Source organism: Sycon ciliatum, chromosome 1 (assembly GCF_964019385.1).
Source record: "Sycon ciliatum chromosome 1, ocSycCili1.1, whole genome shotgun sequence".
Classification (NCBI taxonomy): Eukaryota; Metazoa; Porifera; class Calcarea; order Leucosolenida; family Sycettidae; genus Sycon; species Sycon ciliatum.
The window spans coordinates 87092339-87118671 of NC_088643.1; the positions used below are offsets into that span (position 1 = coordinate 87092339).

The 26333-nt window shown below is 46.2% G+C and overlaps 1 protein-coding gene across 1 annotated transcript; it reads left to right on the forward strand.

Annotated features, from left to right (window-relative positions):
• Window positions 1-14: 14 nt before the first annotated feature.
• On the forward strand, window positions 15-25155 carry LOC135806142 (cellular tumor antigen p53-like). Its single transcript, XM_065320294.1, has 15 exons — window positions 15-187; window positions 266-303; window positions 4235-4284; window positions 7728-7885; window positions 10856-10904; window positions 11657-11692; window positions 12403-12472; window positions 12783-12899; window positions 13288-13392; window positions 13821-13932; window positions 15622-15851; window positions 17120-17199; window positions 18212-18294; window positions 20913-20988; window positions 24291-25155. The coding sequence occupies exons 1-15, from the start codon at window positions 96-98 to the stop codon at window positions 24480-24482; spliced, it is 1488 nt and encodes a 495-aa protein (XP_065176366.1). The 5' UTR covers window positions 15-95; the 3' UTR covers window positions 24483-25155.
• The last annotated feature ends 1178 nt before the right edge of the window (window positions 25156-26333 follow it).

Here is a 26333-nt window from a genome sequence, read left to right on the forward strand (position 1 = left end):
AAACGAAAGGAACCCAAAATACATTGCATTGTCACCATTGTATACTTACTTGAAGTTCGTCTTGTGAAGAAGTGCCTTCCATTGCCGAATGTGACATGGACGAACAAAACCAAACACTACCAATGGATGACCTCCTGCAAGGTCTGGATGTCAGACCGTTCCTCAAGCGGGACCCTTCTTTGGGAACGTACGATTCTCGAACTCATCCTTGTCCCTCTGAACTGCATCCTGCTTACTTTAGCTGTTTTGCTCTTCTTTACTTCAGAATAATGCAAAGCCTCTTCAATCAAACTGAAGATGAAGGTAAACAGGAAAATTAGTCTCCATTTCTACGCATGTGGGTGAAACCGCTGACATGGATTTGTGTAATAAAAATCTGTTTTACCATTTGTCGAAGTCTCATGACGTTATAGTGATGTAGTAAAAAGTAAAGTTCGCACATCCGCGTTACAACCGGATACAATGATGTTGAGGAACTCAACCAGCTTAGAGTGGTGTACGATTAAAAAAATGCTCCTTTGGACAAAGCACACGTCTGGGTTAGCTGTGTGTGGGTGTTTTCTTGAGAGAGGAATCGAATATGTGCACCGTCCAGATACCGTAAAGTCGCGGATAATAGCCGGGCTTATAAGCACATAAGCCGCTTTCTGCATCAGGCTTTAATGCAAACCAGGCTTGTATGCAAACAATGCTTTTATGCACCACACTTGCATAGAAGCCAGGCCTCTACTCGCGACACGCGTAGATCTACCACTGATTACCGGTATGGCGGCAGTTTTACTATGCACCGTACATAGCACATGCACTCTTGACCTACCCGATCCGCGCTTGCATAGAAGCCAGGCTTCTACGCGCGACAGGCCTATATGCATTCCACCCGTTTGATTTTCAGGCTTCTATCCGCGATGTGCTTGTATGCAAACCCGGCTTTTATCCGCGACTTTACAGTATCTCAAGCGGTGGCAAGCGCAGAGTAACTGCATCCTGATATAACCAAAAGGCAAACCTACGGGACCTTATTGTATTTGTTCCAAGGCACTCCTTGCTACTCAAAAGATTTTTTCATGGTTTTTTCCCCGTTACACTTGTACATGAACTCTTGGGATTGTTCGCACTCCAACTGAGCCACTTACATATCAAACAGGGTTCATGGAAGGATTTTTGCAATACGGTGCATTTACACATTTCAAAACCGGGGAAACCCAACGGTTGCACCCGCTGCATAGATCATGCAAACACCACAACTGGCCAATTGCTGAAGTGGAGCTTGGCTTAACTTTGCAATGCAATGTTTTTGTAGACCTTGCTTTGCGCGCGCGCGCGTTTGTGTGTGTGTGTGTGTATGGTGTGTGTTTGTGTGTGTGTTTGTGCGTGTGTGTGTGTGTGTGTGTGTGTGTGTGTGTGTGTGTGTGGTGTGGGGTGTGTGTGCACGTGTGTGAAGGAGAGAGTTGTTTTGGGTAATGTAATTTGCGTAACGGTTTCCTGAATCAGTGCAGCAGTGGACAACTAGAATAGGGCAGAACTCTGAGTTTTGTACACTTAGCAATCATCAATAAACACAGCAAGCTTCGGCACAAGGCCTAGCTTTGACGTAAACCAGACCAAGGCGAGGTAGTGTAATAGTCAATGACCGGACAGCTAGCTGTGTTGACTTAGTCTCAGCAGTTGACTCGGGCCCATAGCAGCTTCATTCCGGTTGGTCCGGCAAGATCCAACCTCGATTAGCACCCCCCTCCCCCCCCCCCCTCCACCACCATTATGCTTCGCACTTTGCAGAACATGCACGCTCTATATTGAGCCCTGGCAATCGCGACTTTAGCTGCATGTTCAAAGAATCCCGGACATACTTAGTCATTCCTTCTTCCCAGTAGATTCTACGAGTACCCGTAGGTACATTTTTTGGTGAGAACGCGAGCTCTCGCTTCATATCTGCAAGGAATTTCTTTTGATGATCACATTGCTTACAGTTACACTTCATGGCTCCTGACCAAAATTTCAGTGAGAAAATAGTGTATATGCAGCAAAGAGACCACTTGCTTTGAGGATGGTGTGATTAGGGTTTCTATTTCAGTACATTGCTTTAATACAAACAATCAAAAAGCGCTGCGTCCCTATTGACGTCATGATGAAGCGAATTGTACCGTACAGCGCTTACAAACCCGCTTGAAAGCTCTTCTCATCTGCCTTTAGATACTACAGTGAAACCTGGTTAAGAAGAACACTGATAACTTGATTTCGCTTTAGGAGAACTAGTGTTCATAGCTCTATTGGATAAATCCCTGCGTATTCACTGGGTATAAAATGTGGATAAGAAGAACTCCCGTTATTACGAACAAATACCATGGGTCCCTTGGTGTTCGTCCTAAAGAGGTTTGACTGTACTTTTTTTCGCAAGGAAAAAGGACCTTCTACTTGGAACACTCAAAGCCTTTAGACCTCGAATACTTGCGTAATCTTCTGTAGAGATCAAACTTGCAATTATCAATCACTGACAAGTACGACTTAATCGAAAAACCACCAGCACTATTATTCTTTGACCACCTTCTTCTCGAACTGATCGAATGCACTCGAGTTGTCAATTCAAGACATCAAGTCCTATCCTGCGCAGGTTAGACGCCTCTAGCTCTTGACCTGATTTTTTTGTCCCCTGATTTTTTTGTCCGAACGTTAGTCCGGCAGTTGCCGGACGCTGAATCTAGCAGAGCGGTCACCTGCATCTGACGATCCTTGTGCTCTAGCGTGGCAGATGCGGTCGTAAATGCCATTCCACCGGGTGCCCATTATGTTGCAGCCGGCTCTTGCAGGATGTGCAGTACTTGCTCAGCACCTGATGACGGCACGCTGGCTGCTGGCGATGCCCCTGTGGACTGCCTTGTTGCCTGTGTGAAACTGTTGACCGCTGTGTGCTTGGACTTGGCGTCAGGAGTAGGGCTATTAGAGAGGTTCCGCAGAACGTAATTACGTTAGTAAAAAAACGTAGTCGATCTACGGAAAGTCTTACGTAAACTGCATGCGCATCTGTGTTCCGCCATACGGAGTTTTCAAATTACTTAGCTGCCCCTGGCCACTCCGAACTGGGCTGTTATTGGTGACTGGGCTGGTATTGGAGACTGGGCTGGTATTGGAGACTGGGCTGGTATTGGTGACTGGGCTGGTATTGGAGACTGGGCTGGTATTGGTGACTGGGCTGTTATTGGAGACTGGGCTGGTATTGGAGACTGGGCTGGTATTGGAGACTGGGCTGGTATTGGTGACTGGGCTGGTATTGGAGACTGGGCTGGTATTGGTGACTGGGCTGGTATTGGAGACTGGGCTGGTATTGGAGACTGGGCTGGTATTGGTGACTGGGCTGGTATTGGAGACTGGGCTGGTATTGGTGACTGGGCTGGTATTGGAGACTGGGCTGGTATTGGTGACTGGGCTGGTATTGGAGACTGGGCTGGTATTGGTGACTGGGCTGGTATTGGTGACTGGGCTGGTATTGGTGACTGGGCTGGTATTGGTGACTGGGCTGGTATTGGAGACTGGGCTGGTATTGGTGACTGGGCTGGTATTGGTGACTGGGCTGGTATTGGAGACTGGGCTGGTATTGGAGACTGGGCTGGTATTGGAGACTGGGCTGGTATTGGTGACTGGGCTGGCATTGGTGACTGGGCTGGTATTGGAGACTGGGCTGGTATTGGAGACTGGGCTGGTATTGGAGACTGGGCTGGTATTGGTGACTGGGCTGGTATTGGTGACTGGGCTGGTATTGGTGACTGGGCTGGTATTGGAGACTGGGCTGGTATTGGTGACTGGGCTGGTATTGGTGACTGGGCTGGTATTGGTGACTGGGCTGGTATTGGTGACTGGGCTGGTATTGGAGACTGGGCTGGTATTGGTGACTGGGCTGGTATTGGAGACTGGGCTGGTATTGGTGACTGGGCTGGTATTGGAGACTGGGCTGGTATTGGTGACTGGGCTGTTGTTAGAGAACATACAGTATGGCACGTTTGTGGGTGTAGTAAATACTGCCGTTAGCACAATTTCCCTTTCCGCTGTACATAGTATTCTTCAGATTTTCCTCAATGTCTTGCTAACTTCAACAATTAAATCACTGTAAAGAAGTCTTTTATACATAAAGACGATGAAGTACGTTTACAGAAAGTGCAGATGCCTGGGATATTTTCTCTGTAGTTTTGTTTACGATACGGCACTATTGCTTGTGTGTGTATACTTCTCTCTTGCCTTTCAGGTGGAATTGTACAAACACAGTTCGAGGTTTCTATGCTGGACCCGACGTTGGTATGTAGAAAAAACATGCGTTCTACCTCTACGTTCAGCTGATACATGCACGTCATAAACACGATCATTTGATGTACGGTTTTAACATGCATCTTCATGTACTGATACATGTACTTGTACTTTGAAGTATTCAAACTTTTAGAATTGGAGACACTTTAAGGTGGCTCCTAGCCTCCTACCCCTCGGGTCCAAATTTGTTTGTTTGAAACGTGGCTACAAACGACTGTACTTTGTTCCGTAGGATATCTAGTGTACGGCGACAAAATTTTATCAAGTTCTACCGGCCGGTTTCACTCTGGGGAGGGGCCAAACATATCATACTCACAATTGCCAATTTAAGCCAAAAAATACCGGAAACCACTTTTTTGGCCGTAGCACTGGTAGTTACCCCATTTTTCTTGATTTCCAACATTAGGACAATAGTATACTTGCTAAATACCAGCATAAACTGTAGAAGTGGGTAGAATTCTGCTAGAAGGTGACCTTTTTTCTCTTTTCGGAATCATCCCATTTCAGCCCACACGTCCCACATATTAACCCCGCCCACAAGTATTTGACACTGGACTTGCCCTGTATTCGATAGTTATGCTATCATAACCATCGAATACAGGCGCCTTAGAACCCCTGGCTCCACCATATGACAGATACGTGTCTTACAATACTTGATTGCAACATCGTCCGAACATAGTAGTAGAGCTTTGGATCAAGTTTTAGCAGTTTCCACCGAAGCTAACTACCAAAATAGAACTTTGAAGTCACCCACATACTAAATGCCATAGCTGAGCATGTGCATTTAGTGGATGGTCTAAAGGTTTTCACAACTAGCTCCAATGCGGTAGATACGTTTCTTACATTACTTGGTTGCAACATCATCAGAACATAGAAGTAGAGCTTTGGATCAAGTTTAGACAGTTTCTACCGAAGCTAACTACCAAAATTGAACTTTGAAGTCGCCCACATACTAACTTGAAATGCCATACATGTAGCTGAGCACGTGTATTGAGTGTACATGTATGCTCTAATGTTTTTCACAACTTTCTCCAACATGAAGCCGATAGTGATGTGGAATTTGTTGACTGCTTTGTCCAAACCATAGTGCTGAAGCAATGAAGCACTTTCTTCTGGTAATGTAATTATTATAATTATTATACAGTGTTTTCTGCCAATATAGCCAGCAATACTTCTATACTAAATGCGTATTCCACTGGGTACGGTCCAATGGCTTTTCACTTCACATCTAGCCACTGTTCTCCGTGCATTACTTGAATGCCTAGTCTTCGTGGTAATGAAGCTAAGAGCCACACTGGAAAAGTTTCTTTCTGAAGCTAACTATCAAAAATATAAAATTTCCAAGATGCTACGTTACATCAAGTAGCTGTGTATGCAATGCCACTCTGTTGAACACAGTAAGCAAAATCGAGTCACTAAAATACTATTTGCCAGATATAAGCTGTTGAGACTGATAGCAGCTGTATGATCTGATATGGATGGCGGTTCCACACTGACCAGCACAGGCAGAAGAACACACAAGTAATACACCTAACGTCACTTCGAAGTACAATCATGTAAATGCAAGCGTATATGCAAGCATCACTCCTGTTCTCCACAACCGGCAGTCCTGGGCCACTCCAGCTGGTCAGAGTGCAATTATTTCTGCAGCAGGATTGACTTGGAAAGATAATTACAACTGCCATGGCTGCAACATGAGTATTACCAGCGTTTTTACAGTGCTACTATTCTTGTCAATCCATTGTGATGCATGGCACTCGTTTTCAACAACCGAGTTTATGGCATTAGTTGCATATCCAACGCCAGTAGAAGAAAAAAAGAGGGGGTGTGGGCAAATTACCACGGTTCAACACTAGTCATGTTGAACGGCGTTATGCCATGCCAGGCGCGCACACAAAACGCCCGCGCGAGCATGCATGTACACACCACACACATTCGTGCGACTTTACATAGCCTGCACTGTCGTTCTATGTCATAGGAGTGAGTGCACACACATATAATTTATATGTACACGTAGATTGCCTAATTTTGCATACGTAATAAAATTGTATATGTATACACACACGTGCGTGCACATATAGATAGACCGTCAGCGGCATACGCATGAGTGTGTGCCAATAGGGCCACATGCCAATTATCGGATTGATCTGTGAAAGTTGCACGGCACGACAAACTTTCGGACAGTCTAAAGACACACAATGAATGTGGAATACCCACCAGTGTGTAAGAAATTTTCATATCTGTTTCGCAGCGTTTGTGATTTTCGGAGCGTCCCTGTTGATATTTGATGTCCTCACTTGGTTGATGACACAGTCACGAATTATCAAATTCACCTCCAATGCCATCCAATCTGCGTTCCGCGATACATGTACAGTGAACAGTGTTGAGGAAGCAATAAAACAGTCGAGACTCCCAAGCAGAGGATACAATTCGACAGCGTATTGAAGTACGAATTGTTCTAACCGTTAAACAATTTTCAAGACACAATTACAAAATTTGAAGTGCGTCTTGAAACGTGTTTGATGTGCTTCGATGTATTTACCTTCGATCTCCCTGAATCGATCCATCCACAGCTACCTGACGAATTTGCCAGTCAGTACGGGAGATGATCGAGCAAGTTATATTTGAAGGTCGCGAGATAATAATAATAATAATAATAATAATAATAATAATAATAGATGTCAGTGGCGTTGGCAGGAAATCTACACAAGCTTGCATTCTTGGAAAATCTTCTGCGAGTGCTGCCTTCCCCTTTCATAGAAAGAACGAGTGAAGAGGGACACTAGCAGCAGGTTCTAGCTAGGTCGCCAGAATTGCAGAAAAGCGAGAAGACGTTTCCTACGTACAACGATTGATCGCACAAAAATCATCGCTACTGAAAATTTTACTGAAAATTGGCTTGCAAGTACGGAGAGGTGAAAAGAGAGATCATGCTGTTGTAAAAAGTCTTACAGTATGCATTCGACAAAAGAACGGTTTTGAAGCGGTTCTGTATTGATGCGGACCCCACCTTTGTTGTGTGTCAGTGGGGTTAGTATTGCAAGTGTGACTGTAACGTTGGCTCACTGAGAATGTCAGGACAGGAGCTATAGGTCTCTACCTCTCTCTGTATACAATCAAGTTCAGCTGCTTTCTCACACCAAATAGTGACAGTCTTCCTGCCCTGCTGCGCTCACTGCCTGTGCTGGTGTGTGACTTTTCCTTGGTCCAACCCAATGACACTGACCACCATTGCATGCTGACTCACACACTAGCTACCGGTGTATAGGCCCGGTCAGAACAAGCTGGTGGTCAATGTTGTCTGTTGATTGCTCAGTGTGTGAAACCCTTTTTCTTTTCTTTTCAACAATACGGCCGAAGCAGTCTCTCATCTCCTGTGTTGTGTATCTCCCGAGTCCCTATACAACTATACATGTCCTGTGTGCATGCTGCAGGGCACACCGTACCCGTATCCGGCACAAGCAGCCTACGGTAGCCCTGGCCCAGCATCGCCGGCGTCTACTATCACCTCGGCCGCCTCGGCGGCGTCACCACACCCGCAGTCCATGCCTGTGACACCGGGCCAATCAGTGCCTGCTCCCTACCCGGCAAAGTAAGCTGTGACCGATGTCTATGCACATGCATGTGTGTGCTGGGAGAATGTTGTCTTTGCTTGCATAGAAGCCAGGCTTCTACGCGTGACACGCGTAGATCTACCACTGACTACCGGTATGGCGGCAGTTTTACTATGCACCGTACATAGCACATGCACTCTTGGCCCACCCGATCCGCGCTTGCATAGAAGCCAGGCTTCTATGCGCGACAGGCTTATATGCATTCCACCCGTTTGATTTTCAGGCTTCTATCCGCAATGTGCTTGTATGCAAACCCGGCTTTTATCCGCGACTTTACGGTATGTGTACTTATGTGTACTTATGTGTACTTGCAAGTGCATGGCTGTGCATGTACGCATTGCACTGTGCACCATAGTCGTAAAAGAGGCCTGTTCCATGTACCATATAGTCTAGACCATTCTACACATCAGTGCATGCACCATATAGTCTAGACCATTCTACACATCAGCGCAGGAAGTGTAGATATACACGGTGCATGCACGACACCAAGAGTACATAACCCCCCAGAGTGTGCAACGCCTGATCCAGCTCTGCAAAGGGTCTTGGTCGAGCGGAATCGGATCTTTGCGTCATAATACCGTACACATCTGAGGGGAACCCGGGGAGTCGCGGGTACTCTTGGATCAAAAACAATGGTGCCCTGCCTCGAGACCGGCCTTGCGCTGGTGTGGAGTGTACGCATGACATCAGAAGATCCGATTCCGCTCGACCAAGACCCAATGCAGAGCTGGATCGGCGTTGCACACTCTGGGGGGTTATGTACTCTTGACGACACTAGACATGCCTGAGGCCCCCAAGCCAGGCACCTGACTGAGTCGTGCATAGGTGTGTGCAGTGTGATCAGTGGTGATACACTCTGATCGAAATGACATGTCACTTGTACATGTATATTAAAAGTGAGTATGGTCACGTGACCCACTGAACCTGGATAAGAAGACCACCTGGCCACGGCGACCACTTGTTTTCGTCCCTTGAGTGGTCGCCTTAGACAGGGTTCACTGTAGCAGGTTGTTGGCCTCAGCACTGCAGAGCCATCAGAAATTGCACAGGCCATTGGTGGCATTTAGTGTTTAAACCGAACACGGATTCTTCGAACGAATAATCTATTATTCTATCATACGCATGATGGCATTTTTCAACACTTTTTCAGCACTTTTTAAGCATTTTTTTGAATTTTTTGCTGATTATCGGATTTTGTTATGTGGAGGTGCAAAACCGGTTAACCTGTACCGCCAAGAGTACATAACCCCCCAGAGTGTGCAACGCCTGATCCAGCTCTGCAAAGGGTCTTGGTCGAGCGGAATCGGATCTTTGCGTCATAATACCGTACACATCTGAGGGGAACCCGGGGAGTCGCGGGTACTCTTGGATCAAAAACAATGGTGCCCTGCCTCGAGACCGGCCTTGCGCTGGTGTGGAGTGTACGCATGACATCAGAAGATCCGATTCCGCTCGACCAAGACCCAATGCAGAGCTGGATCGGCGTTGCACACTCTGGGGGGTTATGTACTCTTGACGACACTAGACATGCCTGAGGCCCCCAAGCCAGGCACCTGACTGAGTCGTGCATAGGTGTGTGCAGTGTGATCAGTGGTGATACACTCTGATCGAAATGACATGTCACTTGTACATGTATATTAAAAGTGAGTATGGTCACGTGACCCACTGAACCTGGATAAGAAGACCACCTGGCCACGGCGACCACTTGTTTTCGTCCCTTGAGTGGTCGCCTTAGACAGGGTTCACTGTAGCAGGTTGTTGGCCTCAGCACTGCAGAGCCATCAGAAATTGCACAGGCCATTGGTGGCATTTAGTGTTTAAACCGAACACGGATTCTTCGAACGAATAATCTATTATTCTATCATACGCATGATGGCATTTTTCAACACTTTTTCAGCACTTTTTAAGCATTTTTTTGAATTTTTTGCTGATTATCGGATTTTGTTATGTGGAGGTGCAAAACCGGTTAACCTGTACCGCCAAGAGTACATAACCCCCCAGAGTGTGCAACGCCTGATCCAGCTCTGCATAGGGTCTTGGTCGAGCGTAATTGGATCTTCACTGCATCCATGTTTCCCTCGTATGGAAAGAACAGAAGTACCGTAAAGTACCGTTGATCCGCCCCCACGCCATGTCGCTTCCCAGCTGGGTTTTCGGCAGGGGGCGGGAATTAGATCAAGGCTGTCAAGTGCAGTACGATGTACAACAACGTAGAGGATCAGACTCAATGTGCTGGATTGTGCACATTTTGATCCTGGATTGGCAAGTATTGTGTACAGCAGTGCATGCGTCGGTTCAACATCGTATTTCGTTGTATACGCCGAAGTCGCTTCACAAGGAGAAAATCGACAGGGGGCGGGAATTAGAGAGGGGGCGGATCAACGGTACTTTACGGTATTTCTAGATACCGATAGGAGATTAAAACTTGGAGGAGAAGAGATTGAGAAGAAATACTACGAGCAGATCTACGCAGTGCAAATATCAGTAGGGTCAGCACCGAGCATAGATGGGGTTTTTTTCCTTTTTTTTCTTTTCGATTTCTGATAATTCCTACGACTATTCGATTATTCGTTCACCCACGAATATTCTAAATTATTCGATTATTCGTTTCAACACTAGACTGGCATTACATGTACATGTAGCATGAAAGCTGGTCTGAAGTTAGCATTACGTTACCTGACTTTGTTTAGTTTCTTGTTGTGGGGTCGCGTACATATTGTTTTGAAGCATCTCCAGTTACATGGCTACATCCACTTTCTATTCCCCTGCAATCCATGCTGTTGTTGTTGTTGTTGTTGTTGTTGTTGTTGTTGTTGTTGTTGTTGTTGTTGTTGTTGTTGTTGTTGTTGTTGTTGTTGTTGTTGTTGTTGTTGTTGTTGTTGTTGTTGTTGTTGTTGTTGTTGTTGTTGTTGTTGTTGTTGTTATCCTGTGGCTGTGTGCACCATTAGTGTCAACAGTGCTGGCGATTACGGCTTCACTCTCGAGTTCTCTGAAGAGGTAAGACTGGAGCTCAGCACGTTATAGAAAGACTTTCCAAGATGCTTACCGCTGCCTAGCCTGTTTGTTTAGTTGCCCACCTTTACTAATTCAGCCTGTATCAATACTATTACCCTGTGGACCCACACACATTCAACTTCATTCTGGCAGTACTGTAGAATGTGTTATGCCGGTGTAATTTAAATTTCGGTAATTTCAGTAGAGAAACCAGGTTCCTAAATTTATGATGAATTACGAATGGTGCTCGCTTTTTCTGTGCGCGGCAATGCATGTGAGCAGGTTTGGACTGTATGCAGTGGAGTGACTTTGCTAGAACGTGTTGTGCAGTGTACATAGTCCTTGCACTGAGCTAACGAGCCTCCACATGATTTTTAAAAAAGAGCAGATTTTTTTACGCTTGATGCATTGCTAAAGTGGTGCCGTATTACCAACGTAGTAAAAACACACACACACACACACACACACACACACACACACACACACACACACACCTTTCGAACAATCTATAGCCGTTTGTGGTGTATTTTGCGAGGGTGGTTGAAGTCCTTAGCCCAGAGTTTCTTTCTGTAAATTAGTAATGCACTACATCACACGCTTGTATGGAGCTTGCTATGCAGATAGGGAAGCCACATGTACGCTGATTCATCCTCATCACCATCTACAATTGTACGTTATATGTTCCAGTGCTGTGCATGGTCATGTGTTGCTGAGACACTTCATGTAACGCTGTCTCTTTTTCTGGTTTCTTGCAGATGAGACGGGAGCCTGTTAACAAGTCATCCAACACTGTAAGGCATCTCTCTCTCTCTCTCTCTCTCTCTCTCTCTCTTTCTCTCTCTCTTTCTCTCTCTCTCTCTCTCTCTCTCTCTCTCTCTCTCTCTCTCTCTCTCTCTCTCTCTCTCTCTCTCTCTCTCTCTCTCTTTCTCCCCCCCCACTCTCTTCCCCCCCCCCCCATTGGTGGAGGTGATTCTGCTGTGTGGTATGAGGATAGCAGGGGTGTCGGACACGCCACGGTCACTGCGGTATTGACCATACCTCTTTGTCACGGGCACCCCACAAAGCAATACAAAGCACTGATTTGGGCTAGAATGCTACAAATATAAGAGCCATGTGTTCTTGTTTGAGTCCCGACTTAAATATTTCTCGCAGACTTCGCCAATCCGGTTGACACTGGTGAGAGCTTAAATGGCCTGGATATCATGTCGAGACATAGTTACCCACCGCACCGCACAACACCCACAACAGTCTGTTGGCTGCAAATTATAAAATATTTGGACAATTAAACTGTTTCATATTTACAATTTGTAGCCGAGAGACCAGTGTGCATGCTGTGTGGTGGGGTGCGCAAGATGAAGCAGTTACAGTGGAATCTCAATACTCTATGAAAGGATATGGTTTTGTAGCTTTTGTTGTATTTACTTTGCAGGAGCCCGTGTCTCTCTTTTAAAATTCTCTTCTTCCCTTGTTTTGTTCTGTCTCTTTTTACCAAACACTAAAGTACTCGCCAACTCTGCAGAAGCTGTTTGCAAACCAAGATTCGCCGTGCCCGTTTACATTCCGCACAACTTGTAAGCAGGATTTGGTTGACTGCTACCCGTTCATGCAATATGACAGTACTGCGTAGTATACAAGTTTTAAAAGCGGTGTATGCACCTACAGTCAACCTTGTGAATAGCGAGCGCCCTGGGGTATAACTCCAATGTGTTGCAAATTTCATTCTGTACTCACGTCAACAGGTAGCACATTCATTTGCAGAATACTAGTGCTGCATTCGATAAGCATTCCTGGGTCCTGAGTCAAGGGAAGTCAGCATGTGGACAGTGGTGTTTTGTTTTTTAATGGCGATTTTTGATGTGTGGCAATTTGTATTCCCTGCAGCACCTGTTCCTTTCGGAATGGAGTTACGCGCCACGCCTGTTTTTACACTGCCTCACGATATGTCCAAGGTTGTTCGCCGGTGCCCAGCTCACATGCAGGAGTTCCAGGTTGGCGGAGGTAAAGAATTTGTTTCTAAAGATCTTTTGCCTATAAAAAGGAAATCCTGTGTGACTCTGTAGCTGCACTTTGAAAGACAATGTTGAGAGAGCAAAACCTGTTTTAGGCACTTCACAAGTGTAGCAAGCTGTCATCTGAGCTTGCCTCACACTAAGAGTTGTCCATTCTCTAACAAGGCCAATGTATAAAGGCCAATTATATCACTGGCCATAAGCGAGGACCCCTAATTCGAGTCCTGATGGTGACCGTCAATTTTCCTTGAGACTTTTCCCTTTTGCAAGTTTCCCTCAAAGTGATGAATACCAATGATATATTGGCCTTTTTCTGTTTGCAAGTATTGATTTCATTTCTTTCGTTTCTGTCCATTGTTGTCTTGTTGTTGTGTCAGCTGAGGCGCGCGAGCATTTGATTCTAGTTGACCCGCCATGTCATTGTTCGTACCGTACTGATGATGGTCGCCTGTCTGTCGTCACACCCTACGTCCCTACAAGCAGTAAGTCAGCCTGCAGTCCTCTACTATAACACTGTTGTAGCGAGGCACACTTGGTGGACAGCTTTGCTGAGTGTGATCTGTACTGTGGAATTACTTGTACATGTGCGTGTATGGAAGTTTACAGCACTTACCATACGATAGCAGTGGGGATGGCCCTTGCACCTGCCCTGATGTTTTGCCATTTCAATGTTTCGCACAATGTATGTTGACATGGCTCGTATGGAATGCTAATCTACAAGTACATGGCTCGCTTTGTGTTGCAAAAGAATCACACTAAAGAACAAGGGTTCTTTTCGCTAGTCATTGAACTCAAAATGAAAGCTAACATTGTCTGTACATGTATATATATACGTTGTACTTCTTCTGTTTTGAAGTACTTCAGTAACTGTGTCATGTGCCGGTCTGCTAATTCCCATCTGTTTATCCAGTGGATCCGGAGCATCCTAGCATGACAGTCGTTTATCGGTTTGCATGCCATTCAAGCTGCAAGGGCGGCATGAATCGTAGGCCCATTTCCATCATATTCACTCTCGAAAATCAGTAAGTTCATTTTCGCCCCAAACTTCGACAACTGATACTGATACATGTTGTATAGCTGGTGCATGCATATGGTGTACGAGTATGTACACTTGGGAGCGTGTTATGGTAGTTCAAGAGAGTGATTGAAACACCTGGATGCACAGCCTTATGCACATACTAATCTTATGATACAGAGAAGGGTACATGAATGTCTTGCTGGTGGGCTGCATTTGCATGAGAATTTTCATCCGAGTTGAAAGCCTGTACGGTCAAAAAAAATTGGACGATATGTACGTGAAGAGAATCAGCCTGGTCGATTACTGATATGCCGACAAAAGTCCATTTTTCTAGACTAGCATGGTCATGTGACTACTTTCGTGGGAAATTCGCGTGTGAATTGCTGTGCAACCATGGCACGAAATGAAATATGCACATAAGGACGGTGGTACGTATTCTCAATTTCAACCCGGGTCCAGCGCAATGCATCATGTAAACGCTCCACTCAGTTTGTGATCATGGCAGGTTGGAACTTGATCCGGGCCGAACTCGACCCGGGCTGAAAACTCTCATGTAAATGCAGCCTGGCTGTGAGTTTAGCACACCACCACTCATCAGATCTATGAAGTACAAGTACTTTCTTGTTACACTGCAGGTATACAAGTAGTAGGCTCACATATTATTATTATTATCGCCTTCTTAGTATTTGACCCCACTAATTTCCCTGATACCTAAGCGGTCAAATATATCGCGTATTTGACTGCTTAGTCAAATACACAATATATTTGACTACTTATATTTGACTCCTTAGAATTTCTTGGACTTAGAAATTTTCTCTCCAACTTAGAAAAAGAAATTTTTGAAGAAAGCAGAAATACACAAGATGGGATTTGAACCCACAACTATGTGAATCTCAGTTACTCTTCCTTACCACCCAGCCACTGTGCTACCGATGCCGAACCTAGTTTAAACAATGACCTTGATCCTGCAATGCCGTACAATGCGGTATAGGCTATAGTATAATACTAGAATTACAACTTACAAGGGTATGTCGTATATGAAGAGAAACTATTGCGTGGAGAACACGATAAATAGATTATAGACCTCATAGTTGGTCTATACAGGATATATAGACCTCCTAACCGGTCTATAATCTATACTTATTGCAAATAACGCTGAGTAATTACACGAATGTATAAAAACCAGCATTTGCTTCCGGGAAGGATTCACAAAAATAAGATAAAAAACACCATGGCTCAATGTAACTGCTCATACGGAAAGCTGCTTCTATTGTCAAGTTCGATTGGCAATGTCAGAAAGACGGTAGACTGTTCGTGATGTTCACCCTGCAGGGGATAAGTCAAGGACGCGGCTCGGCAGAGGAAGATGAGTGCCGCGGGGTGCCATTCCACCGTGACTTATCCCCTGCCAACTGCCGCAGCTGATTAAGGCCTCTAAGCGTGCCCAGGCAAATGCCGAGTCGGACTAGGCAGTCCTGAGAAAGAGCTGAGAGGAGAGTTGTCCTGGGTCGGCCCAGTCGACCGCGCAGGCTCGTGGTGGCTGAAAACTCTAACACGCGCTGTGGGGGAGAGCTCACATAGGGTGCTCCATAACAACTTGATGGATATCATTGCTGCTTTCACTTGTGTGACTCCTGCTCTCCTTTGGCTTATGGCCGGGTGTTGTTGGCACCGTGCGAATTTTCCTCTACAGAGGCCTGGTGTACGGGCGAGCTACGTTAAAAGTTCGATTGTGTGCGTGTCCGGGTCGTGATCGGATAAAGGAACAGGGTGGCAATCGTGAAGCGCCCAGTGCCGATGAGGAGGCTCCCACTCCTGAACCACCGAAGAAGAAAAGGAGAGGGCGTTCATCTACTAGTGCCAGTTCAAGTACCAGCGCAAACAATGTAGCGGAGGCTGCCGCTGTCGTTCAGTCTGCGCCTGGTGAGTAGTATAGTATAGTCACTCTAGTGGCACTTGGATGAGGCTTCACACAGCAGTGAACAGTCCAGTGTAAAGTACCTTGGATCTAACGTACTTTCGGGTATGAGGTACTACTTTTGACTACTACTAGCACCATGCAGCCTATTCATGCTGTACCGGTCACTTTTTCCTTGGATTTACAGTACCTCGGTCCTTGGTTTATTATAAAGGACAGATTTTTACGGTCCCTGGAGGTACGTTATACTGTGCATGTAAGGACCGACATCGTATCAGCATGCTGGAAGAAAGTTCTAGAAACCCTACCCATGTAGGAGGGAATTGCAGAGTAGAATAGAAAGCTAGCGCGACAGAGAGCACAGTCCAGCTGCACTTATATCACCACCACCACCACCACCACCATCCCATACATACGCAGGCGTTGTTTGCTGCAGGAGTTTTTTTTGTTAAAGAGTGCTTTGCACTGTACAGTTGTGCAAAACACAGGCACGTGCACCTGCAGTCCTGCATGAGACCTTCATACAGACTTCATTACATGAAGTCCCTTAAACTCTTGCCGTGCAGCATGTGTATGTACTGTGCACAAACAGCGCTGGCATCTAAAATCCCTAGAGTCTCCGGTTTAGCAAGTCAAACTCACAAAGAACATACCCTGAAACCCGGCTGAAATCAAAAACTTTGCTTCTAGCGGATATAAACTTATAAAGTGTACGAGTATGTGCAGAATGGTGAAGAGAAGGGGAATCTGATGGCGCCAAGAAAATGCCAACGACTAGAATAGAAGATCTCACCAATAATTGTGGAAAGCAGCTGTTCTATGAAATGCACTAAAATTAATAGCAAAGCTCTTCATACATGTGCAGTCAAGATTAATGGGCCAACAATGATGTGTGATCAAGAGGGGTAAGTAGCAGCATTCGGCCTTGTCCAGATTCTTATCAACCACCACACCACACCGCTGCACAAAAGGGTGAAGTTCACTATCTGTTAGCCATTCTACATTATCAACCTTCACTGGCGAGATCCTGATGATCGAAACAGCTGCTGTCTGAAGGAGCAGAGTACCAACTGAAGTGTCGTTTTGCTGATGGTGTGCGGTGGCAACGTGTTGAGGTCGGCCGGAGAGCGCAGCGGTGTGGTGTGGTGGTTGATAAGAACAATGATGTGCCCAGAATTGAATTGAAAGTTGAACATACCCTTGTGGATTTCGTCAGTTTCGTTGACTTACTACTGCCTTGGGAATGTTCTGCTGAAACATGCTTTGTTTACAGCCACCACAACATCACAGAAACTAATGCAGTCTGTCCTGCTTGAGGAAGAGGAGGACGATGATCAAATCTATACTATTGCGGTGAGTCGTAATAGCTACTGTGCCTTCTTTGTAAATCTCTCGTGTAGTAGAAGATGTGCAGGGAGATTTTGGTATGTGTCTGGCATACTGAGTACTCCCATGGGGAGGTAGCAGCACAATGTACATGTATCTTCCTGAAACTCAAGCTCATTCTCGGCCTTGCTGAACTTGAGAATCCGTACAATGCGTCGCATAGCTTTTGATCATACATTCTAATTTTTTATTTCATGGCAACTGTTCTCCTTGTTGCATGTGCCACATTTGTCTGCCTCACCATAGCACCGCTATCTGCTCGCAACATGTTGTTGATGGGGTGAAGAGTGATGCACCCTTGTCTCCAACGTATGGCTCCCGATTGTTGATCATGTGTCACCTGAAGACCAAGAAAAAAAGAAGAGCTGAAGCAAACCAAAAATAATATTTGGCTTGCTTCAGCTCTTCTTTTTTTCTACAAATTCCGCAGACGGACCTGTGAACTCAAGATGTTGAGCCAAGAATATATTTACAGATATAATGGGAAGCACTGGGGAGCGACGTGTACTATAGTTGAGATCTGCTCTGCTTGTCAGCTGGAGGGATGAAATATCAGTATCTACCTGTCTGGTACTGGATGGCATCCAGGAGTGGGGGTACGGCACTGCATGACAGCATGTGTTTCTCATATGCGATCAAGAACGGAGTTTTCACCGATGTTTGAGCATGTTTCGCCAGCACCAGCCATACGGTTGCAATGATTGGACAGCACCATGTCCTCTGTATTCACCGCTACCCAGGACTGCAGCATCGTATTTGACAATCGCCTGGACTACTTCATCTGAGTGAAGACTAAAATGGCATTGCCACTGACTGCAAGTTCTCTCTCTCTCTCCCTCTCTCTCTCTCTCTCTCTCTCTCTCTCTCTCTCTCTCTCTCTCTCTCTCTCTCTCTCTTTCTTTCTTTCTTCTCCGCACTCTGCGCTCTGCTCTTTGGCCTTTGTGAATGGTTGTTGCTGTGTTTTGTTTTACATGCACAGGTGAAAGGCATGAACTCGTACAGATTGGTGAAACAGTTTGCAGATGCTGTTGAGCTGCTGAATGAAGTGAAGCATCTTGGCGGGTAAGAGAATAACCTTGCTCGTGGACCTTTCCTGCCCGGGCATGAATATGTGTACACCTTGTAAGCACGCCAAACAAGGAAAAGTCCGTGCCTAATAGCTTGTCTAGTCTCCTCTGATCATGTTGTTTGTGATGGGGAACTGTCACCAAATAGTTTCTTTGTCTTATCTTGTAGTTCTTTGGCTCCTGATCACAATGGTACACTTCGTTTTTCTCTGCGATGACTGGAAGTGGGTGAAAACTTGAAAAGAAGGTGCCCACAATCGTCTCGAAGTACCGAGTGACGTCACGCGGACTTGACCTCCATGATTCGTCGTCAAAAACGAAGTCAAGCCCATATGCTGGTAGCTGTTCCACGATGTACGGTGCACGTGTGCCTTGTGTCAGGAAGTGCTGAAAGATCAACCCCTGCATGCTCTTGCAGCGTACGGAATCGCTCAGCCAATCATTTAATTGCCATCAATGCGAATGAGCCATCAGCATGCTGGTCCCAGCTCTGAGCTGCTAATGCTGTCAGCGTATCTGTTAGCAGCTGGTTGTGCTTGCCACTGACTCGTTACTTATGCAGGATATGACCTTGTGAGATACTTCCGCCTGTATGGCCTCAACTTGGTCGTGGCCATTGCTGCATCTAGAAATCTCAACACCCTGATAGAGCACCTTCCCATCCTCTTCTGGCAAGCGTGATTTGACTTTCTTGACAATTTGGAGCTCATCAAGGTGTGTGTTGGTGATGGATTCCACTGATTAATTTACTGGTCTTGAGCAGAGCTTTGATGGTAGAGGTGAAGTCCACATCGCTTCAATGAAGGGATTTGCAAAGAACCTATGCTGGAGTGAGCAGATCGAGAAAGAATGCGCAACTGAGCAGTACCTTGCCGAATGTACCCTCGCAATCGCGCTGTTTTAGCTGGCTTTGTCGACGGTGCCTCTGTCAGACTCCTCGGGTGAGTGATGCACACACCAAGACGATCAACTAACCGCTTCAGAGCAGCTACCTTGTGACCTATGAAGTGGGTTCCACAAGCCCGCAGCAGCCTCGATCCCCCTGCCGAAGGCATGTCACAAGGCTCGAGTGTTTCACGGAGCGACTGTGCAACATCATCCTATTCACTGCATTTCTTACTCGAATTTTTGTGGAGGTAATAGGCACGCAGTAACAGCTCGTCCGCTGTGTCAAACAAAGTTACTTTGAGTGCATCTCGCAACGAGAGATCCAAGCAATGTGCAACACACCAGACCGGCACTACCCAGGGAACAGCTTCGGCCACTTTCCCTCGCAAACTGTTCCATCCCATATTGACAGTCAGTCCATCACAGCCAATGCCAATGAGTTTCATCTTCCACTCAGGGTCCAGCTCATCTTTCACCATGGCACGATCAGAAAAAAACAAGTCATCAGACCATCTGCATCAACAGTTGCAGGCTGAAGAACACCGACTAGTTGACTCCGCACGTGAATTTTCCTGTCCAGACCACCTGTGTCGCAAAACAAAGCCACGTACAACTCTTCCTCAATGTTGACTGCATCAGTGCTGCCGTCGGTCTGAATGCTGAAAAACTTGGCCTTGTCAAGGCTCATACGTAGCTCCTGCTGCAGCGACTGTCCGGTGTAATCACAGAACGTGATGCAGCTTTCTGATTTTTGTGGTCCGTGCCTAGATCCACTCCATGCTTTTCCTCCAGCTGACATAACGACTCCGTCTTTGCAAAGGCCATGCCCTCCTTGCACAAAACGTACGTGATCTCAAACTTACTCCCAGTCCTACTTGCAGTCGCATCATCCATTCTCGTCAGCCCCTGAGCTATTGGCGCGCATCGGAGTGGATCTCCACCAGCCTTCTCCTTTTGAAATAAAGCCATGGCCCGCTGGTGCATGTCGGATGCAGGATGGTCTTTGAAGGCCGACGTTTTCAAATTCCGAGACCCAACAATGAATGATTCAGAGAATATTTTAGAAGAACATATCTTCTCTGCGAAGCGCACACATACCTTTCGTTTTATGCACTCCACCACAGCACGACCATCTCTGCATCTATCATACTGCAACCAAATGGATGTGGAAAACTCCTTGTCGTACTCAGCAATCCACGTGTCACAAGTGACAACACGCACACCACGGAGCTTCTTGCCTGGAGGAGCACCATCGTTGACACCTTTCCTCTTCCCTAAACTCGCTATTTCTGATTCCGGCACATGCGCACAGCTGTACAGGGAGTTTGTCTCGGATCGATCCGACACTTTGTCCATCGCATGGTTATTTCGCCCGGACAACGACCGGAAACGGTCGGAAAATGTCCGATGTCCGACCGTTGTTTCATGGGCTGTTAGCTGTAACAATCGGGGCCAGTTGGGGCAACTCGGGAAGGTGCTCTGTGCACCTGAGTGCATTGCTGTACGTGTAGACAGGAATACGGGATAATATGCTGCCTGGTGATGGCAGTACGTCAGTGTGTGTGTGTGTGTGTGTGTGTGTGTGTGTGTGTGTGCGTGCGTGCGTGCGTGCGTGCGTGTGTGTAACTAAAGTTTTGTGTACAGCGAAACAGCGCACTGTCTCCTTTTATTTTGTTTCCATGTACGTACATGCATGTGGCTCTCTTCTGTTTATGCTTTTTTCAGTAACATGTCTGATATTCGCCAGTCCCTGCTGACAACTCGAGCAGCAGAAGTGGCTGCCAAGACCGCTACTGAACCAGTAAGTAGAGCAGCTGGATCTAGGTTAAATGTACACTTCAAATGTTAGCTCAGTTTACATTTCTGGAGTGTATCACTACACTACCACTAGTAATGTTACCCCATGTAGTAAAGTGTTTGAGCTGACAATCTCTTTCTCAACACTCTGCAAACACCGCACTTGTGTTCACGTCGATTTGAACAATGTTCAGTGATTTTGCAATCATCAGGTCACGACAATCTAAAGCGCTTATCAAATCAACATGAAACTTGTGTTCAGTGTTAGGCCCCGGTCACACCAAAACTGGCGGAAACGCGTACAGCTGAATCGCAGACTGAAGTGGCGTTCTGCACGCTCCCTGCACGGTCACACCAACATGCGCGGACTGGCGGAATGGGTTTGCGCGAGAAATATAAACTCGTTACTAGTGATTTCCTTCATTCAGCCTCTCGTCTTTTGCAATTTTGGACAACTTGCTGTCAGGTTTTTTGTGTGTTTCACTTGTTTGCTGCGATGAATTTGACACGCAAACAACGCTTGGCAACTGCCTTCGCTTTGGTCACTGAGTCCATGCTCAGGATAGTACCGTAAAATTCCGTTAATAAGCCCCGGGCGTATACTTTGCAGAGCGTCAAAAACCGGGCGTATATTTGGGCATGGGCTTATTTTAGGGCATGGGCGTTATTTCGGACACAATCTGCAGAAGATCAATCTATCAGCAACCCACTAGTTTCAGTGAACCACCATTCACACTGAGCGCGGTACAGGTACATCAAACCACAGCTGGAAATTTGGTCGTAACCAAGAATGTAGCGATAAATTACAGATTTGATAGGTAAACCACTTGCTATGGTAAGTACAAGGCACAACAGGTACCGGCATGGCTGAAAACGTCGTGACGCTGAAGCAGGTAAGGCAGAAAACTAGATGAGATAGATGCACTGTGCTGCGTGCAGTTGGATGGCACGCACTCGATCTACAACTGTTCTACAGTTTGTGCTCGAACGCACGCTCGCGCGCTGGTCATTTTGAGTCCACTTTACGCCCTGGGCTTATTTCGGGCATGGGCGCTAAAACGGACTTGAAGTGTACACCACCTAAAACTGGGCTTATTATCGGACATGGGCGTTATTTTGGGTGGGCTTATTTACGGAATTTTACGGTATTTCCTGAAGTGCAGGCGCCTGCTGGAGGCCTGCTGGCAAGACTACCCAGCAGTGAAATAGGATTGAGTAGGCCTCGTTGGGCCGATTTCTTTGAGGAGGACAGTGATGTTTTCGCTTGGGCCAGCATTGCGATGGTGTTCTCCCTTTTTCTTTGAAGAGGAAGCGGAGGTTCTGGACTGCATTGAGAAGTCCAGGTGCTTGGGATATGGAAGTTCTGCGGAACTGGGACATAATGGGCGCAAACTGGAATGTCAGAGACTGGGAGGACGACCAGTATCGCCAGCATCTGAGAATGACGAAAGTAGCCTTCTGGAAGCTACACAGTAGAATGGTCCCGCACCTGCGACGTCAGAAAACCAATTATCGACTTACTTTATGTCGGGAAACAATCTATTGACATGCAATCTACTGTCGCGGACGGCTGACCAGCAACCGAGCTGCAACTGAACACACCTTAGCCCTGGGGCTTCCAGACATAAGATTAGTTTCTTCTTCAACTATCTTCAGGTATTGTCAACTGTAAAAAAGCCACTGTGAAAAAAACTAGAAGCAAAGCACCCGCATGCAGAATGTTTCGAACCAAAAGAAAAGCCGGACTAGTTGTTCAAAGATTCCGCACATCGACCGCAGCGCGGGGTACAACCCGCGCCGTGGACCGTACTAGCAAGCCGTACATGACATGTAGTCTATAAAAGGCAGCAATTGCAGCTTACACACTGTGCACCGCCTAAAGGTCAAACATCACACGCCTACCAAAGTGTGACACGACATCCTTGCATCAGCAAGCTCACGCATCGCATATCGGCGCCGTTGACGGGACTTTTATGAATTCCAGTCATCAACTGGCAAACATGACAGCACTGATCCAGCACTGGCTTCAGTTGTAGATGACGCATACAGAACTGGTGTCACACCGCCAGTAGATGAGGCAGAGGATGCTGACGAACGCTGTGCTGAAGCACTGGCTGCTGTTGGTGCTCTAGTATGTGCAACTGCTGCTGCTGTTGCCGGAACTGTGCTGACATGGACATCGCCATCATCAACCTCCACAGTGTCAGCTGAGAACCCAAACCCCATCGTTGGGTGATCTCTGAAAAGATCGAAAAACGAGCGGATTGGTGGCCAACTGCACTCCCCAATGATGGCCTCCCAATCAGCATCCGTCAGCTCCACGTCACGGTCGTCATCAGAATCGGCAGCAGAACCGGTGGGCTTGGTACGTCTGCCCAAACGGGGATACACATGCTTGCCCAACAAGTTTTTTCCCCATTTTCCGCACCCAATCCAGTTTATTCTTCAGCTGTTTTTCCGTGAACTCCTCCAGCCACTGGGCCTTCTTCCCATTCATGTCCTCGTGGTACAGGCGAAGTCTGACAAGAATCCAGTCTCGCTTCTTCGACTCCTTCTTCATTACCTTGTGGCGAGTTTTGGACTCAAACCATAGCTCGACAGGTTTCGTTTCCAGGTCCGGAGTCCACATGATCACGGCGACACGGCGACAAAACTCCTCAGTGCAGGTACAATACTGCGAACGAAGGACGCAGATTAATTGGAAGGCTGAAGGAAATAATCAAACAAACATACGGGGCTACTGCAAACTCGAACGGAAGGTTGAAGGAAATAATCAAGCAAGTCTGTCCTGCTCTTCTCGCGTGCTTTCCTTGGTCGGAACCCAAAAATTATTAATAATATCAGTAGACGGCAACGAAATGCCTTCTGATTCCCTTCCTCAAAAACTCAAGAAAAAACGCAGAACGGCGTCCTGGCTGACTCGGCGGAATTCAGCCAGCCAATTGCTGGCTGAATTCTGCCAGCGGAAAGTGTCCGCCTTTCCGCCATTTCCATGGAAACCGCGGAAAAATTCCGCGCGGAATGGCGGAATTTTGCTTGGTGTGACCGCGGCCTTAGTAGAATGGTGGAAAAGAGCCTATCAGCTCAAATACTTTCCTACGGAATAAAACTGCAAGAGGCCTCCTCTACTCCTGAGTTAGCACCACTGGACTGGTAAGAGGCCTTCAGTAACTTTAGATGAGGTTCCTAATGGAGTCTTTAGACGTAGGAAATGATTTCTTATTGAAGAGAAGAAAGAAAGACCGTAGTGAGTGAGCAGTTGATCTGTCCATACCTGGGCTTTCTGCCGTGTTTCCTCCTGTGTAGGTGTCTCAACAAGCGCCCGAGGAGGAAGTCAGCGCTTCACAACCGCTTCCATCCTCACAGCCGTTTGATCTATCTCAATCGCAATCTCAGCCGCTGTCCAGCTCCCAGCAATCGAGTGGCTCTGCGTCGGGCAGGCATGTGCGCTTCACACTGAAACGCACAATAACGCCCAGAAGCATTTCTACTACGTAGCAGAATATGTAATGCAAGCGAACCACCACCGTACAATTAGACATTAGTATGTACTTCAATATGTCTCGTGCTCTTTGTACTACTTATCTGTGCCCACGGGCTTTGCTGGGCATGTTTTTGATCAATGATGTTTCTGTCCATCTGTTCTCCTTTTGCATAGCTTTTCTACTCCGTCTGAGGTCTACATTCCATGTTTGTTCATTGTCCTGCTGATGCGTCTTCTCTGTTGATTTGCGAGGTGTTGATTCTGTTTGTAAAGTATTCGGCAAGTCAGTTAATTTTGTTGCGTTCTAAGTTCTTAGTTTGAAGGTACACCAGCGCTCTTCCCCCAAACATACCATTTGAATAACACAACACACAGTCATGTTTCTAGGTACAGTTTCATTTTATTCTTCAAACAGTCCGCATTTCATCTTAGGTTCTAGCTGTTGTTTCTTTAGTTTTGCAGCCCGTGTAACGTTTATATACCATTTTGGAATGTTTTATGACAATAAATGGCTATGTTCGCAGGTATTAGTAAAAAAATACAGGTAGTGATTGGTCTGCTTTTTTTGTACATATCTCTCTCGCTCACCCTCAGCTCAGGCCAGAAAGTATACATAACTGTTACAGAGACATGGCTTGCAATAAGAGAAAATCTGTGGGTGCACATCCAGTGCATTAATTTTGCAGATTTGCTTGCTTCTCTTGCGATGGGCGTACACATGATACATGGTACAGAGACAAAGTTCTATCATGAGAGTATCATGAGAGTAATTCAGATTGTAATTATGTGACTGTCACAGTCGATAAAGAATGTCAAAGAAAAAGAAAATTAAAGGTTACCATTATGTGTAGTGGCTTCGGAATGAGACTTCGCCCTGGCCTAGGACTAGCATGACTGTTACAGACATGTAACAATTATGTCGACATTGTTCTTTTTGAGTGATTGTGTGGCTGTCACAGTCGGTAAGAATGGCACCCCGCTGAACTGTCACAGTCAGTCGACTACACTGGGAGCACTTGAAGTTGAAAGGAAAAAAAGGAAACGGCAGCGATTACAGTGTAGAAGTCTGTCACTGCTCTGCTTTCTGGATTCCACTTGAAGTATCATCTCCAGTGGATGCAGTCCTGAGATTTTTCAGTTCGAGTGGGCTGTGCAGGCACTAAGAGAGCCCATAAATGGCTGAACGCTCCGTAAAAACACGAAGAATGTCTTCAATTACTTTCGAAGTAGCTCTTTTACATGCACTTGACTCCATGCAACAGACTGTGCATTCCAGTATAGCATGGTATAGTAGGAGACTTTGCAGTTTGCACACTCTCCTGTTGCTTGACTGTGCGCCCTTCAACCCTGTCACCTCCCTCCAAGTGTTTGCTGCATGCATGGCATACTGAGTATGTGCCAGTACCACCATAAAAATAAGTTTTAGAAGTGGATGAAACTCTACCACATGTACAGCTAGCTAGCGACCTGATCATTCAGAAAAGTAATGACTACTGTGTGTGTTAACCCTAGAACTACCAAAATTTCAACTACCCTAGAATTACCGGAGGCATCATAATTTTTTTAATTATGACTCCACCGGACTTAAACACACCTGCTTGGTATTATTTTTGGCAATATGTGTAGAAACGGAAGTCCTTGGGGTAAAGGGTACCTTTTAAAAGAAAGAACCAATTACAGATGCACTATCTTGGAGACAAACAGCTGGCATTGCCCGCAGCGAAAGGGCGACATCTCGTTAGTTAACGGAAAAATAAAAGAGCATAAATTTTGTTTGCCATGCAAACTCTACATTTCTGTCCATTACTCCGGAAATGGCTGCTGATTTGCCAATTTGCTGGATTTTCCTCGGCCAGGTTGGTCAT

Coding starts and splice junctions, on each gene's coding strand:
- LOC135806142 (XM_065320294.1), top strand. CDS start 96: ATGGACGAACAAAACCAAACACTACCAATGGATGACCTCCTGCAAGGT. Junction 4,285..7,727: donor CTATGCTGGACCCGACGTTG/GTATGTAGAAAA, acceptor TGCATGCTGCAG/GGCACACCGTACCCGTATCC. Junction 17,200..18,211: donor ATCAAATCTATACTATTGCG/GTGAGTCGTAAT, acceptor TTACATGCACAG/GTGAAAGGCATGAACTCGTA.